Raw genomic sequence first — 17898 nt, 5'->3', positions numbered from 1 at the left:
CACAAGTGCGCGGCTTTCGCGACGGGGCCTCGTCTGTCCAGCGTTCCGAGAGCGCAGCGCGGACGTCTTCGGAATCATCTTGCCGGTGTTTCACTTTTCCCAGTAGCCGGAGCCATTCCCCCCCCTGCCTGCCTGGACGCCCGCCGTGACCTTTGCTGGGTTGACCTTTGGTGGATGATTAATTCTGGAGGGGAGGAGCCGGGCGGAGGGGGAGGGGAGGGGGGGGATTAGGGGCGGGGTCAATCTGCCGCTTCAGGAAAGCTAAGGGAGCAGGGAGAGAGGAAAAGGACAGCCGCTCCGCGCGCCCCGACCGGGGGGTTGGGGATAGCACGTTAATATTCAGAACACGGCGGTGACAGAGCAAAGCCTTTTCATGGCAGTGATGCGTCCTGGACCTGGAAGGCAGGAGCAAGTCAGAGTGAAAGAGAGAGGCGCTCCCACGTTGGCCCCGTGGCCAATTCTCCCGCCCCGCTCCGCCGTGCCGTTCCGTCGCGGAAAAGGTTTTAATTGCCTTCCGCTCTGGTGACTTAACGGTCCCGAGCCTCAGAGGGGTCGGGCAGGGTAGGCGTCAGAGGCCGTCGGGGGCCCCAAGACGAGGACCGCTCTGGAAGGCTTCTGGAGGGTTCCTCGCCTAATTGTTCCTGTCTCTTTTTCCCTGGCTCTCGTCCGCAGGTTTGCCAGCCTTGGTGGTCGCCATTTCAATGGGATTCACGAAAGCGAAGGGCTACGGAACGCCCCAGTAGTAAGAGCTTTTTCTTCTTTTCCATTTCTGCCGCCAAAGAATGCTGGCATGAAGGGAGAGAACATCCAGAAATAAGCTTCCCAGTACGAACGGTCCGACACTCTCCTCGCTTGCTCATGCACACACACGCACAGAACGATCTGAATCGTCTGAATGATCCCTTATTGCTGTTACCTTCTTACCTTCTCTCCCTGCCTTTCTCTCTTACACGCACGCACGCAGGAAACTGTGGTACCGTGGTCCCACCAGGACACCTGGTTATAAACACTGTCTCAAGTTCACACTTCTTGTTCCCTCGTAAAAGCCTGTCATGCACAACTGCACCATATGGCTCATGTGTGTGTGTGCGTGCGTGTGTGTGTGTGTGTGTGTGTGTGTGTGTGAGTCCCCACATGCTCCATCGGGGCCCAACCGTACCCAGTGCTGTGCCGTTAACTTAATACTCGATGTTAACTCTTCCTGCTCTGCTGACATCCCACTTCTTCCGCCATGCACAGCTGCTGGCTGTCCCTGGAGGGAGGACTACTGTACGCCTTCGTCGGACCCGCCGCCGCCGTGGTGCTCGTAAGTTCTGCCGCCCGCGGCCCCTGGCCTAGGAGCGCCGATCCTGGATCGGGTCTTAAACATCCCCCACAATTTATGTGGACAGGGAAGAGCTGACCGCAGAGCAACACTTGCCCCGCACTGGGCGATGTCCGTACAACTGCGGCCCGATTTGTTGGAGGCGCGCGGTACCGTCACCTCCTGTGCACAAGCTGGGTCCAACGCCTGTTAAACTCCCTCTGGCATGCCACTTTCCAGTCATGTCGTTACCACAAGAACAGTCTGCCACCCCAAATGATTACCGCTGCCCGGAAACTGAGCCCGTGCTGAATGGAGTTGCATGGCATGGCGTTGTTTGATTGCAACAAATAAGTCAGTTTGCAGTCTGCATGCTTATAAAATGCACTTGTAATACAGGTCTCATAATGTGGCACTTGTAATACAGGTCTAATAATGTGACAAACCAGTGTAGGTTCTAGTCAGTGACAAGCACATATATCAGCATTTTTCTCAACTTAAACAAGAGTTTTTCTCAAGATGGAAGATAATAAGAGACTGAATTTGGCTTGAATCAACATGATTCAGTCTGGTATGAGTTAAGTTCACACTTTGATGCTTAGGGCAAACCTCTGTTTATGGGGGCGTATTGTGAACGGTAATTGTGACATTTCTATAAGAAATGAATCGTTCTCCAGAAACATTAAAGCTTGATACTCAAAAAAAAAAACTCATTTCGAGTAGAAAATGCTTCAAGGGGATATGGAGCATTGCACTGCACAGGTTTGCAGAACATGCACGTCTCAAATCTGTGCACCCCAAGCACGCCCGACCCTGGCTTCGAATGGCAGCGGCTTGCCCTGAACCCGTAGGCCGTACCGAAAGTCCCACTGGTTCTCTCAAAGCCTGGACGTGCAATTAACCCGCTTCAAACCGAGACGGATTTCGGACGAACGGGCTTCAGAGTGGACAGACTGCATCCTGACAGCTGTCATGGAGACAGCAAAGTGGCAGTTCCCTCCTGCTCAAAATAGCCCACGCATGTCGGCACCCGGGCCCGACTGTCAGCTAATGGAGCTGTGCCGCGTCCAGCACCGCCGCGTCCCCGCGGGTTCGGTTCACAAAGGCGGAGTAGGCGGCTGCTCAGCCGCAGTACGTGCACGCGGAGGCCACAGCGAAAACGAGTCCTAAATGTGTACGAGTGTGTGAGAAGAAAAAGAACCCACCCAAAGCAGGTTGACTGCTGGAAAGCAGGCTGACTGGTGTTCGACTCGCTGGCACGCATGACCCACATTTCGGTGGGTCTTTGGTTCATTCTACTCGGTGCTTGGACCCCCGCTGTAAGCGGTACTGCTAATATCAGTGCGCTAAACTGATTTTCCATGCCGAATGCCGTTACCGGTGTTCCGTTTGTTTCTAGATGCTCCAGCATGCTGGATGGGTTAGCGGCGCCCCAGAAGACAGACGCTTATTACCTATCCTTGTGCGTCTGCAGGTTAACATGGTGATTGGAATTCTGGTGTTCAACAAGCTGGTTTCCAGAGACGGGATCCTAGACAAGAAATTGAAGCATAGAGCAGGGTGAGTGTGGAGTGGCAGCATTGTATTACGCACACACTCACACACACACACACACACACACACACAAAGCACCTTAACTCACTTACACTTTTATTTTAAAACTCCTCCTGTTGTGACTTCCCATATATTCGGGGTGCGGGGTGTAAATATTTATCGCCAATAACTTCATATCAAGCCATGGCTTAATATTGCTGTTGATCAGTCCCACACATCAGTTATTTGGGGTATCTTTTTCCCATTTTGTCCCATTCTTTACAAACGTACTCAGTTCACGAATGTTCACGGTCTGCCTTACCTGAACGGCCCACTTTGGATCCCACCGCAGGATGTCAGTGGGTGTGAGGCATGGGTCTGGTACGTTTTTTTTTTTTTTTTGAGCCACTCTGTTATTAACATCCTCCTGTGCTTCTGACCGCCACCAAGTCCTTTCGAGCTTTTGCGTCACAGGCTGACCCCCCGGCCCTGCGTCGGGGAGTCTCCTCCCACCAACGCGGTGTCTGCAAGCTGTTCCTTCCCTCAGGCGGCAAATGTAACACCTTGTACAGCATTCATCTCCCCCTTTCTGTCGCGGTGGAGCCGTGAAACATTCATGTGGCCTACAGCCAGCTTTCTGTTTCCTTTGTTTTTGATGTTTAGTGGGGCTTTTGTTTCCCCATCGTGGGGACCCTCCCACGAGCACCGAACTCGCTCCCTCTCAGTCCCGTACCACCCCCCTACCGTAAACTTGTGGCCGCAGATATTAACAAGCTCAAGGGATGCTTGCAGATCCTTGGCTGTCCTCCTAGAGGCCTTTGTCACCTACGGCACCCCTGTGTCACTCCGTTGGTAGTCCTTCCCGGGTCCAAGGTCTTAGGAGTTTTCTTTTCATCAGGCTGTATGCAGACAGAAGTCGTGAAGGGCAGGTAACTAACAGTGGCTTCTCGGAAGGCAGAGCAGGTGAGGTTCATGCCGGAGCACCTGGCTTCCCATCAAGAGGTGACTAATAGGTTCAGTTTTCTTTGTTCGTTAAGGATAGGCTCGCTTAAAGCATTGGCATGGCGAGGTGAAAGATCACATCCCATCAAATTTTAGGAGCCATTCATTCAGAAGTCCAGATCATTCCAAGGGGTTTGTTCTTCTACCTGTGTCTCGCACCCCCGCATGTTGTCACATCATTCTCGACTCATCCCGCAGGCAGATGAGCGAGCCGCATACAGGACTCACTCTCAAGTGTGCCAAATGCGGCGTCGTCTCCACAACCGCCCTGTCGGCGACCACGGCCAGCAACGCCATGTAAGTGCCCCTCCTGCTCCGAGGGAATGCTCTCACGTCGCACGCGCGCATGAGCGTGAGTGTGAGAGCGTGCGTGTGTGCGCGCGTGTGTGTGTGTGTGTCCATCCACTCACCCCAGGGGGTGGAAGGGATTAGTGGGGGTGTATAGAGAACAGTTGGCTTTTCAGAACACGGCAGCCACTCCGTTCAAGAGGCAGCGCTTCTCAGATTGTAGAAACGGGCAGGAATGTTTCATATCTTTTAAAAGCCATATGCTAGTAGGAAGGATCCCCTCATGATCAGACAGTTGATGCCAACCAGGCTGTACCCACGTGAACTGAGCTCAACCCAGCTAACCGGTCACGGTCTGACCGCCGTGGCGAACAGCAGGCTCGCTCAGTCCTGCTCAAACACACACAGTTCCCACACGTCTCTTTCCCTCATCATGTCTCTCCCTTTTTTCCCTCTCCATCCCTCCTTTCTGTGGCCCTCCCCGCCACGCCCTCCTCCACCCATGCTCTCCGCCCCCAACCTCCACCCGTGCCCTCCCAGGGCCTCACTGTGGAGCTCCTGCGTGGTACTTCCCCTCCTGGCGCTCACCTGGATGTCAGCCGTGCTGGCCATGACGGACAAGCGTTCCATCCTGTTCCAGATCCTGTTCGCGGTCTTCGACTCGCTCCAAGGCTTCGTCATCGTCATGGTGCACTGCATCCTGCGCCGCGAGGTAGGACCAGGCCCCGCCCCCCTCCTCGGGTCTCCCCGGCTAACTGCCGAGCCTTTTGTCGCCTCATCCCTCCTAATCCTCCTCGGCACCCTGGTGGAGTCCTGCCCTCCTGCTTGTCTTTACCCACCAACCCGTGCCCCCATTTGCCCCTGAGCAGTTTGGTAATCTGGTAGAGACAAAAGCCCCCCCCCCCCCAAAAAAAATAATAATAATAATTGTCGCTGCCCCTCTGACAGCCCGGACCTCAAAGTGTTGGCTTTGCAGGATTGTCCCCTTTTCCGGTCTCCTCTAGGCTGAGGTGACCTCTGCAGCTGTTAAGTAGAAAAGAATCCCGAGGCTTAGATGCCTGGCAAAATGCCACTGCCCGATTATGTAAACTCTACGCTACCCTGATGCTCCTCATGAACGGAGCCCAACGACATACCGTGACGTCTGCCGTCACCGATGAGGCAGATGAGCCTTTAAAGGGGCACTCCGGAACTGACCACCAACTGTCTTGCATGTGTGTTCCTGGCTGTTACACGTTGGGATGACCTTCATATTAATAATCAAAGAAATATGAACCTCGCAGGTCCAAGATGCCTTCAGATGTCGACTGAGAAACTGTCAAGACCCCATCAGTGCTGATGCCACCGGCACATTCCCCAACGGACACGCGCAGATTATGGTACGCCACTTAAACCTGGAATGAGAAATATGGTCCCCCCCGCACTCTCCCCACCGAATAGAACGTAAGCAAATATGTCAAAGTGTGTTTTATTTACTGGTGCAGCATCGCAGTGATGGGGACGCTCCATCATACGTGACAGGGCCAGATACGAGACGCATTCTGGCTTGTACACTGTTAACCATAGTAGTAATTTAGAAAAGCCTAATAATACATACTACATTATTAATGATCCCGTATGTGTTCTTCCTCGTGCCTTGACCTGTGTTTAACATGGTCCTCCTAACGCAATTCATCACTTTTAATATCTAATGCTTTATGCTTTGCTGTTAGAATGAGGCGTTACTATAGCAGCCTTCATCATTATGCAAACAGCCCACTGGTTAAACTGTAATTACAAGCTATGGAGTAGCTCTTCACCTAGCAAATGACATCGATTCTTCACACATTCCCCCTCCCCACCCCCCCACCCCCCATCCGCAGACCACGTATCCGCCACGCTTTGATTAGCCGGATTTATCACATTTTCACATAGATGCTTTTTTATCCTTCACCTCCTGCTCTTGCTTTGTGGAAGCGGTTTTTCAGAACAGCTTCGGAGACGGTTTGTCGCTTCAACGGTTTAATGGGGTGTCAGGGGCTCATAAAAGGCACATTTCCACCACCACCCCCCCAGCCACGTTTATTTGATGAATAATTTCTGCCAAGATGACGGGCGCAGTATGCACAGAGCTTTCTGTCTCTTTTCGGGTTACTTACCGCGAATGCCACTGCTCCGTTGCCAACAGGTCGCTTGCACGAATTCACAAAAGTGAAGGCAATAAAAATGTTTACGACGTTTTCCACAGAATGCAGAAATAATGTAAACGTTTCCCATTCCTGGTTCATCATTTTGACAGAGAACTTGGCTGGGCCCCTCCCCAGGGCCCAGCGCTCGTTCTGGGTATTAGTTCTGCTCCCTCTTTTCCTGCAGACGGACTTTGAAAAAGACGTGGACATCGCCTGTCGATCAGGTAAGGAGCAGATGGTCGGCTGGTAATGAGATTCAGATCACCATGTCCATAGGGGGCCAAAACCAGGAACTGAAACTGTAAAAAATGAATAAATAAACCTCATTTTGCACTTCAGGGGAGAATGTAAAAAGTCCCAAAGCGTCGGGCTCACCTGCCCCGTATGTGATGAGTGATAATCATTTTAGTCCATAAGCGTATCCTCCTCGAAGGCGGCGATGGTTACCACAGGCCAAAAAGGTAGAGAAAAAAAACGTGTGTTACAGTGGGACCTCATCAGAGTACACCACTGATTGTGTTAGCTAAGAACAATCACTCAAGCTCAGTCTAAATGTATTTTTATCCCAAGGTCCAGTCAGGTGGATAAAAGTTGCATTTTCTTGATAGGGTTCCACGACAGGACAAACTCAGCTTTCGCCCTAAAATGCCTTGGAATTATTCATATACCTTTTATCATTTTTCTTCTCCCCTCCCCCAGTAATCGAACAGATCATTGAAACAAAGTCACCTGAAATGCATTCTGGGGGGGTGGGGGTCCCGAAGTAGACCGAGCTCCGCAGGTAGTACGCGGCACCGATCGAATCAGCCCAAAACAGCTCAGGACTCAGCAGTTTAGAAACGAGATTAGTTCTGGTGTTGAGGTCACTCCGGTGCCAAGTAACAATGTGCAGCTGGGAGTACATGCTGGAGTAATGTAGCACAACCTCCACTGTCATTTCATATCAGTTACAGCAGCAGTCAGGATAACGGTCAAGCGCAATGGCTGAGCATAACGAAAATGGGGTTTGATTTATTAAAACAGAGGATTCCAGCCGTAAAATAACCGTTTCCGACTCACTGCAGTAATATATTTCATTCACCCTATGACTTAGTAACACTAATACGTGGAGTACATGGACTGGAAAACAATAGATTTTAGATTTCTTTTAATCTAATCATTTATTTAATCTTCGTCTAGCTATCTTGACGCAAGAGAACTTTGTGTCAGTGCTCCTGATAAAAACTGTGATCTTAGCTTGTGTACAGGCTTTAATTTGAGCTTGTTTCACTGGCTTCTGTACACTCTCATCTCGTCTCACAGGTTATAAATGTATTCCTACTAGTTTGAAAGTGGTAAATCAAAACAGACCGACTAAAAATAAATGCAACAGCAAAAGTCCCTCACACGACTGAAAAAGGGGTCAAACGGACATGTAACGTTAGCCATGTTGCGAATAATGATTATTAGTGACTCCAATCAGGCATACATATAGTGGACATTCAAAAAAAAAAAAAGTTTAATGTGTAGGCGTCGCCACCGGCCGTGTTCCTTTCACGGTGGTGTCGACGAGAACTGTTCCAGAGTCAAGACCGCGGCCCCCCCGTTTGGCGGCGCTCCTCTTGCCTGTATCCGTTGTGATACAGAGGCTGGAGAGCTTCACCCGGTCCCTCCGCCCTGCCCTTCGCGTCTCCCTGCCAGCCGTATGGGAACCAAAGCCTCGAGTCCTCACGGGTGATGGGAATTCTAGATACGCGACGAGCCCCTCGTCCGCACGCATGCCCGGCAATCGCCGACGTGAGCGCGGTGCTCCCGGCTAAAGCAGGACACTGCCCCGCCCCTGTGCAAGTCGTCAAGCCAGCGGTTGGACGGCCTTGTTTGGGAAAACATGAGCCCATTCTTTAGTTCTTCTTCAGTCTGCTTGTCCAGAGAGCAGATTGTAAAACAGATTGTAAAACAAGACTTTACTACACAGACAAGCTGCTAAGCAACACATCTAATCGTGAATGATTTCTTAAAGAGAAGGAGTTAACCTTTTGCTACCGCGCTCATGCTTACTCCTGCTTACTCCTGCTAGCGTTCTGGTTGTTAATTACATTAGCGTTTTTGGGAGATGTGGCCTGTCTAGTGACCAGCGGATACACCGATGACGTGGCTCAGTCGAGGGCAAGCCCCTGAGATTAGCTTTAGCATTAGCATTAGTGTTTGTTAGCCTGCTGACAGCAGTGTTGCGCAACTTGTTCCCTTGTAGCTCTCCACAAAGATATGGGGTCATGTCGTGCTGCCACCATCACTGGCACGCTCTCGCGCATCTCCCTCAACGACGACGAGGAAGACAAGGGCCCCGAGGGCCTCAACTACTCCACCCTGCCCGGCAACATCATCTCCAAGGTGATCATCCAGCAGCCATCTGGCCTGCACATGCCCATGGGCGTGGGCGACCTGGGCGAGGGTCGCCTCGGCGACAGCGCAGGCGACTTGCGGCGTCCCGTCTACCTGTGCACGGACGACGCCATCCGGCAGGGTGAGCAGGAGCTCAGCGGGCACCAGCCGCAGGGCACCATGGACACGGACTACATTGTGATGCCGCGCGGCTCGGGCGTGGCGCCGGCCGTCGGCCAGGGGGGCATGGCCGGCCTGCTGAAGGAGGACAGCAAGATGAACATCGGCGTGGACACGCTGCCCCACGAGAGGCTGCTGCACTACAAGGTGGGCCCGGAGTTCGGCCTCGGGCCGTCGGCGATGGAGCACATGGGCGTGGGCATGGAGCCGCAGTTCGGCGGCACCGCCGAGCACATGCAGAACCTGCCGTTCGAACCACGCACCGCCGTCAAGAACTTCCTGGCTGAGATGGACGAGAGTGGGGGGCTGTCGCGGAGCGAGACCGGTTCCACTACCTCCATGAGCTCTCTAGAGGTGAGCTCTCAGCATCCATGACGGTGTCATGGATTGTGCAAGCGTAGCGTATGGTTTAAGCTGTCGCGCACAGAAAAAAAGGGAAAAAAAATCATACATGTGCAATTTGTACATCTTTCTGGAGATTTCGTTTTTACGAGCGCTGGTTTAGGGACGCCTACGACACGTTGTAGCTACACTGCAGTCAGAGATGGAAAATAAAACACCTAACCACACACCAAAAAAACACACACCCAGCTTTTATCATCTGTGCCTGACAAATAAGCCCCAAGAGAAATTACATGAGAGCGAATGCGTTTTCACAGCAAAACCAAAGTGAAATGACAAGATAAGATCTACGAGATTCTTAGCCATCTGTCATCTCTTTTTGCGATCTAAGTCACGGCTCTGTTTTTGCTCATACAGAGGAGAAAGTCACGGTACCAGGACCTCGACTTCGAGGTAGGTAAAAACCTCTTTCCAGGCGAAGTGCATGCGTAAGCCTTTTGTTACATCAACAAGAAGGGCCCATTCGTTGTTTTGTTTTGTTTTTTTTAACCCTTTTTAATTTACAACTACTTTGTGTAGCACTTAAGCCTATTGCAGCAGCATGTTCCTGACGCAGACGTGATTTATCAGCACGCTTCGCTGTCAGGGAAGGAGGGACGCTGTCAGCCGCCACACAGAGTAGCAACTTCCATTTCCATTTTTAGCCCTTTTACATTCACAGATCTCAAGCTGAAAATCCCAAAAAATAACATTTTTTAAATTATAGCAGTGCATTTTTTCCCCTTACGGTCACATTCCGTTTCGGCCCTGCACGTCAGCAAAGCTGGGGGAAGCAGAGTAAAGTCAAGTGCCGCCGCAAACCCCTTTTGGTTGATTTAGTCTCTTCTGCCATTTCTCATAACCTTGTCATAGCACTTAGCCAAAGAATCCACAAGGTTGCTTCTATTTTAAAGCCTTGGAAAAGGTACATTACAGCAAAAGAGTCTTTCATACTGTGACAAATGCTTTTTTTCCAAAGTGGGCAGGAGGCAAAGTTTTCTTGAAAAAAAAAAAAAATTAATAAATAAAATAAAAACACTGTGGTTATCAGCTTGATTGAACTCCAACCCCCCCATCCCCCAACCCCCCTTCCCCAACCCCCAACACCCCTAACCCCCCCTTCCCCAACCCCCAACACCCCTAACCCCCCTTCCCCAACCCCCAACCCCCCCTCCCCCAACCTCCCCCAACCCCCCCTTGCCCAATCCCCTCTTCCCCAACCCCCCCTCCCCCAACCTCCCCCCAACCCCCCCTTCCCAAATCCCCTCTTCCCCAACCCCCCCTCCCCCAACCTCCCCCCAACCCCCCCTTGCCCAATCCCCTCTCCCCCAACCCCCAACCCCCCCTCCCCCACTCCTTGCCATTGCAGAAAGTCATGCACACCAGGAAAAGACACATGGAGCTGTTCCAGGAACTGAATCAGAAATTTCAAACCCTGGACCGATTTCGAGACATACCAAATATGGGCAGCATGGTGAGTAAGAGTGGTCAGCCCATTTTAGAGCATGGTGATATGGGGCGGTGGGGGGGACCATTTTAGTGGGGAGGCGGGAGGGGGCATGATGGATTTCGACACATTTAGACATCCGCTTTTGCATTGCCCCGGTCTTTGGCATCGGCTAGTGAATGATTCAAGGATTTAATAGATGCCCAGCCACTGTGCTCATGTGTTCCTAAAGTGTGCCCAGTACGGCAGCCAACCTCTGGGGCGGGAGAAACAGAAGTAACGGTGGGGAAAGGCAGGAGAAGAAAGGGAAAGGGGGGGGGGAGAGAGAGAGAGAGAGAGAGAGAGAGAGAGAGAGAGAGATCACAGTCATGCTCATTCACTAGGCCATAAGTCTCTAACATGCTTTCGTTCTTTCTCCATTGGCTAATCACTGCTTGGCGGATGCACAATGAAAGTTCACTTGATTTGCTCTTATTCAGATGTTCCAGGGGTCCACTGTCGGTGTGTGCTGCACAGTCCTAATTAGAAGTAATGGCACACCCAGTGTGATTGTTCTAATTCTGGTATGACTGTAGGCGAGAGCTTCACCCACTTGTTAGACAAGTTATCTGGCATGTTATTTTAAGTTATTTTAAAGTTAAATGTGGTTAAGGTTTTATTTTGACGCATCCATAACACACACACACACACACACACACACACACACACACATGCACAGACTGACTTGTGACTTTACATGTTGCGGCCTTGACACACGGAACTCAATCACATGTCAGTTAGCACCCAGTGCCCAGCACGACGAGATTTTCTGTTCAGCAACCACCAGGACAGGTATATTGGAAACAATAAGCATGCCTCCTGACTGACAGCCTTAAATGACCTCAGCACAGAATAGTTAGCACTAATTTTATCACTGTCCTGGAACAAGTGTTCCTGTGGCTCACTTGGTACAGGTAGAGCAAGGTGCCCTGCAATATCCAGGTCGAGGCTTCCGTGGCCAGGGAGCACACGTGCTGGCAAACTAACATGTATATGTAATCCGCTCCGGATAAAAACGTGCCAAATGCCAAAAATGTAAGTTAAGAGCCATCGAGAAATCCAAACTAGTAAGCAATCCACTGAAGCCGAGCTGGGAATCCAGTCATCTGCGTGACTGGTCAATCAGAGATTAAGCTGCGCGCACGATGACTGGCCAGGTTCAGGAAGCACCCTGTTCATACGATATCTGCAGAACACGTAAAGGGAGTAGGGAGCGGGAGACATGGCATGAGGTTGATGTGACAGAGCCGCGTGTTCACCCTTTTGTTCCGCAGGACAAGGCCATGCCCAACAAGAACCCCTGGGAGAGCTACAACCCAGCCTGCGAATACCAGAACTACGCCGCTATGAATGTACTGGAGTCGGATCCGAAGGACACGCTGGAGATGACCCCCGCCGAGTGGGAGAAGTGCGTGAACCTCCCGCTGGACGTGCAGGAGGGCGACTTCCAAACGGAGGTCTAAATCTGTTGGGGGGGGGGGGGGTGTCCGTGGAAGGCGGATAGCGGAGAACGTATTTTGCACTGAACAAAACAAAACAAACAAAAAAACAAACAAAAATGCGGAAAACTTTTCATGCAGCCTTGGCGAGACATATCTGGATCCTAGGAGTATGGCAGGGACATTGTGTGCCAATAAGATTTAAAAGAAAAAATTTAAAAAATAACTAAAAAAGGACTCAAGGAGGAAAAAATGACTAAAAAGACAAAAACCGTCAGTGTTTTTCTTTGTTTTCTTTTTAATTTTTTTTTTGTTTGTTTTTTTTTTTGTTTGGTTTTTTTTGTAGTATTCTCACTAGTGTACTTAGTGGGGGGCAAGCTAGGTGTACAATATGACCATCGTGTGTTTCAAAAGTACCCGCTGGAGAGATTTGGGTCTACAAAGGTGTATCTTTCAAGGCGAGATCTCGAAAGTAGAAAATAAACCGTGACGCTACGCTCCGTTGGCCCCAGGCTTCGTCGGACTCAGTTTTTTTAGTTCGGTGGTGACTGAGTCCAGGAGCACAATGTACATACTTATGCAGGTTTTTAAAAAGTTTATAACAAGTCAGTTTGGCCATTACTACACTTTTTACTTTATAATATGATAAAAAAAAATATATTGAGAGAGGCAAAGAAGATTTTTCTGTCATTTAAAAAAATGAATGTTTGTCAAGCTACATTGTTCATTGCTTTAAATGCAATAAAGGTAATACTCACTTTTATATGAATAATATATTTCACAACTTTAATACTGCAGGAACTGCTTGAAGGCACTCGGCAAGCTCTCTCATCTGCAGCCCTGTATAAAATATTTAAAAATCAAAAATGTTGTATGGTGTAAATAAAACTTTTGTCTACATATGTTTTACTTGTGCCAAGTTTATTTTACTGAGAAAAGATTTAAAAATGCCGATCTGATGAGAGCTCTAGCGAAAAATGTTAACATTTGAAAAAGGAATGTAAATAAAAGAGGAAATATGTTCGTACTGCTTCAGAGGATGTGTCGACTCTATCCTAAACTGCAAGGTTCGCAGTCTGTTGTAACGTTTCTGTTTTGTTTAAGACATATATATATATATATAGTTGTTTAATTGACACACACAACCAATATTCCCTGGCAAACAACTTTTCATTTTTGATAAGTGCCTATAACTAAATTTCTTTAAAATTCACCAATGTACTTTTTAGATTATACATACTGAATTAACTTAATGTTTTACTGCGCCTTACACTGCACAACACAAATAAGCCTTTTTTTTAATGCGACATTCCGCCAGTTTTTTGCCACAAGATACAATGGCTTTGGAACTGTTAAAACAGACTTTCACTATTATATAGCAAAATTATAGTTGGCACGTGTGAAGTTTTGCAGAATTTGCTCCCGTACTGACAGTCACTGCTCTACGCGAACATTCAGCGTTCAGTAAAATAGCGGTAGACAATCGGGTTGAACTTGAGAGTGACTTTTTCCACCGCTAAAGTGCACCCCACCCCAACGCACCCCAACGTCCCAAACCGTGCTGCCAAGAGGAGCTCTGATTCGCCGCGCAGCTGCCGCGCCAAGAACGCTATAAAGAGAAAGTGCTATATGAGGCTGGAGCTGAAAATAGCAGCACGGGGCTAAACATAGACTAGCGGCCGCCTGTAGTCAGCTGTAGCGGGACAGCTGGATGCGTATGGCCTACCTACCACTCCACAGCGCCGTCAAGGAACAGGAGCAGAGCGTTTCACAGAAAGCATGAGCGCATCGGCAAATTACACTGTTAGTGCTGATGCTTCAGTGCTAAATTTCTTTTATATATATATATTTATTTATTTTTACATTTATTTATTTTGAACACACAAGCATTTCGGATGTGAACAGAAAGGAAGCACTGAAAACCCTGTGATTTTCATTCCGAATGTCAGGCTCTTTCAGGTTTAGCGTGTTTTTAATGCTGCAAGCAATTAGCAGCATTTTGTGTTATTTTCTTGAGGACTTCACTTTAGCCCCCACAAGGGTAAAAATATGTAGTAGGTTATTGTTTCTGGGTGCCTCTAAATGGCAGTGTGAGCTAGACCAGCCAATCTCACTTTAACATGTTTATTACTATTCAAAGTGGAGAAGAAAAGGTAATAAAGAGGTGGCTGATTGGTCCTATTTCATATGCGGCATTTCTTTAAAACTGGCAGGAGGCCATTGTTCTCATTAGGTCCATACAGCTTGGAATTTGACCTTAAATGCGCTCTTATTAATCTAAGTGCCCTTAACATCTGCACAACGCAGTCCCGGGAGAGAAGGGTGTTCCATTAACAAGAAGACATTTTCTCTGAAAATGTGAAATATTTCAAATGTAATAGCACTTTACTGCATGTTGCCTTTCCACAGCATCTTTTTTTGAATGGTTCATTTTCTGTGAACCATGTTCCAACCATGTCTGAATTTCAAGCACTTCTCCCAATAGGTCAAAACATGTTTTGTTGTTTTTGTTGAGCTTTTTTTGTATGTTTGTTTTGGTTTGGGTTTTTGAACTTGTGGAAACCCATCCCTTAAGAAAAATATATGTACAAAAGTGTAGACATTTTTGCAAAGTACACTATACGATTGGTTCTCAATGCGGTCATCGTGGCTGACTTGTTCTGACTACCCTTCTGAAGTACTCAGATACTTGGTAGAAAAATTAGAGTGAATAATATATAATATATGATCATATCACATCAGGCGTCACCATGGGGACCAATACAGGCTTGACGGTGATCAGTGAAAAGGAAACTATTTGATCAGTCTTCTTATAGAAACGTTAATGTGGTTTTGTGGTTTTTGGCTTTGCCGATGATGGGATGTCGGTCCGTCTTTGTGCACGTCTGTCCCCAGTGGAGAAAACGGTAGAAAGAGACTTTGATGACACCCATACCATAGTAACATGTTGCCATGTGACAAACAGACCCATCTGTCCTGTGCTTGGCAATGAACAAGTTGCTCTAGTGACCATGTCTTCATTCTTCATTCCCAAATTCTCTCACTCTTAAGGAAATTGCTGCCCCTGTAAAATAGATTTTTAAAACACACACACACACACACAACACACAACACACACACACACACACACAACACACACACACACACACACATATATATATATGCTGAACAAATTGCTTCCTTCCAATGGGTGAACTAAGGCTTTCCAACAAAAAAAAAAGAATTGCAGGAAAGTAAACAAACAAATGCCCAAGTATTTATTAATGTTGAAATACAAATAATTATTAGCAAACATGCAAGTAGAACCAAAATCATATCCTTAAATTTCATGTCACTTTCATTTCATTTCATCTAATTAACATGCACAATATTTGCCCCTCACTAGTGGCATGTATTTGAATGTACATTATATTCTAAATATCCATTACTCCAGAGTTTAAAATGAACACTTGTTTACAAGAATAAACCTGCCTGGGGACAGGAACGACAGCAGTAACCCAGCATTATTGATTAGGTACATTCATTGTTCCTGGACCTGACACGCTAACCGAGCACGAAGCCCCCAGCTATCCGGCAAAGCGCGGCCCACGGAGGCCCCTGACGTGCACATGTCCTCGATCCCCTCGCCAAACACCTGGACGACCCACGGCGGACCTTTTTACGGCTCTTGGGGATGGGATTTAATATGGCTGTGCAAGATGATTGGTCTCGATCATGCCACTGTAACAACGGATGGGACGAAAGGAGAGCCAGAGAGTTCAAAGGGATTTTAATGCCAAACTCCAGCCGAGGCCGGGCGGGCGGGAATAGGCCGGAGAGTGCCATCCTCTGACTGACACGCATTAAGCTGCATTTAACCTACATGGAGCTTCTTGGGAATCCCTGTTACAGAGAATTATTGAGAATTTTTAAAAAAAGTGTTTGAACTTCACTGAATCTAATTAAAAGGCACTTTGGCTTTTGTGATAATACCATTTTTATCATCAGGGGTATGCTTTTTGGACAGTTTGACTATTCCAACACCAATGTTCACTGTTTAGGTTAGTTGGTAAATATTCTTTAAAGGATTATTAAGTCATTTTTAATTAAGGTCACTGTATGTATGCTACACATCTGAATGTGCACTCTTAGGCTATGCACTTCATTCTTCCAAGGATTCCACTTCTTTTCCAGAGGGAAGAATTTTGGTAATGAGTTACTGCTTACCATTTACTTTGAGGATAATGATAATAGGTTAGCAGTAACACATTACCACAAATTCTTCCCTCTGGTAAAGTAGTGGAATCCTTGGAAGAATGAAGTGTACATAAGACCAGCTTTGGTTAGTCATTCTGTATCGAGACATTTAATGTCCGGGCATAATATCATAAGACACCTATTGTAAGAATATATGGGTTGTAGATTTGAATTCAATGTATGTAGCCATATACTTCAAATAGTTTTGACAGAACACCTAGCCATAAGGTGTGATGCTGAACACAATTGGTTTATTGTTTTTAACAGGGAGGTCCAAGGAAAGCCAGAAACCAAACAAAACTAGAACAAGTCAAAAAGAAAAAAAGAAACCAAAGATGAACAACAGAGAAATAAGAACACACAAGCAGAAACCAGGAAATACACAGGAAGACTAATTAATCCAATGACTGACACTAACAGGAAAACACAGGTATATTTACATGTGAATTAAAAAGAAGCATGAAACAGCTGGGAACAGTTCAGGGTGGAGAATGATCAAATGAGACAAGAGGTGGAGTCTGAAACCTAAACAAAGAAACACATGGTGCTTGTCACCATGGGAACTGTGACACCAAAGAAATGTTACAATAGGCTTTTATAATAAGTGTGTTTAAACGACTCGTGATGCAGCTTTTTCCCGAACATACTTAATCACTAAAAATGACTTTTATTCCTCCGTGTTGGGTAAGAGTTATTGAGTCTCTATTATCTTAGGCAGCTGTATTATGATGAGAGTCTCAACTGGAAGTAGGTCATGTCTAGAGGATGGATCCACCTGTTTAGGCTTTTCTTGGGCTCAGAGTTTTAGGTGGACAGGTGACGCCTGGTGTATCCTAATCTACTGCTGGCAGCAAGGAAGAGCCATTTGCCTGTGCCCCAGCTAGACAACTGGCAGCACCCAAGTCAGACCCGATGGCACCGCGAGAAGCTAAAGAAAGCTTCCTGGATGAAGATGATCACTGGAGAATGGCTATGACTTATCTGGCTGTTCACAATGCTACAGATGTTTACCAAACCTGGTAAAGCAAGCAATATGGGTGTAAGGAGAACCAGAAGAGGACGAGGTATAGCACATCTTACCCGTGTAACATAGCTTACCTCTTCCCCTCCAGCCAACATCTGGACATCTTGGGATGGGAGCAGCCTTGAAGAAGCAGAGAAGTGCAATGAGAGCTAGGTGACCAAGGCTGTTGTGGCCAGACCAAGGCCCAGTGGGAACTCTGGAAGGTTGTGTGGACACAACTTCGATTTCAGCACTGAAGCCTGAAGAGCATCACTGGGAGTTGAAGTCCATGGGAGTCCATGATGCAGGGATAAGTTACTTTGGTTTTCCCAAACTTGAAGATGGTGCCTTTGCTACTAAATTTATGTCAGAAAATTTACTTAAGCCCTGGACGGGGATTGCTGTGGGGTTTTGTATTTCAGCCTGATGAGTACAGAATTTTACACAGAGGCCAGTGACACATCTAACCCAAGAAGATGGAGTCAAGGTACCTGCATCTTTAGAGAGTTCTTGACATT

At 47.8% G+C, this 17898-nt stretch overlaps 1 protein-coding gene across 6 annotated transcripts in view; it reads left to right on the top strand.

The window, feature by feature from the left end:
- The window catches only part of adgrb3 (adhesion G protein-coupled receptor B3), a 128671-nt gene extending 115889 nt beyond the window's left edge, over positions 1 to 12782 (top strand). For 3 of the 6 annotated variants that reach the window (XM_035529943.2, XM_081714590.1, XM_081714591.1), the window contains 11 exons: positions 673 to 742; positions 1240 to 1306; positions 2778 to 2863; positions 4037 to 4135; positions 4667 to 4838; positions 5410 to 5505; positions 6479 to 6518; positions 8525 to 9189; positions 9595 to 9630; positions 10586 to 10690; positions 11977 to 12782. In XM_035529943.2, coding sequence (XP_035385836.2) covers positions 673 to 742; positions 1240 to 1306; positions 2778 to 2863; positions 4037 to 4135; positions 4667 to 4838; positions 5410 to 5505; positions 6479 to 6518; positions 8525 to 9189; positions 9595 to 9630; positions 10586 to 10690; positions 11977 to 12165 — 1625 coding nt within the window. In that variant the 3' untranslated portion in view covers positions 12166 to 12782. Of the gene's footprint in view, positions 1 to 672; positions 743 to 1239; positions 1307 to 2777; positions 2864 to 4036; positions 4136 to 4666; positions 4839 to 5409; positions 5506 to 6478; positions 6519 to 8524; positions 9190 to 9594; positions 9631 to 10585; positions 10691 to 11976 lie in introns of those variants that run through there. The other 3 variants (XM_081714589.1, XM_081714588.1, XM_081714592.1) reach the window with 3 other exon arrangements.
- Positions 12783 to 17898: the final 5116 nt, after the last annotated feature.

Source organism: Electrophorus electricus, chromosome 5 (assembly GCF_041902795.1).
Source record: "Electrophorus electricus isolate QZ-2024a chromosome 5, ASM4190279v1, whole genome shotgun sequence".
Taxonomy (NCBI): domain Eukaryota; kingdom Metazoa; phylum Chordata; class Actinopteri; order Gymnotiformes; family Gymnotidae; genus Electrophorus; species Electrophorus electricus.
The sequence above is the reverse complement of the archived record's forward strand: the minus strand, read 5'-3'. Positions and strand labels throughout refer to the sequence as shown.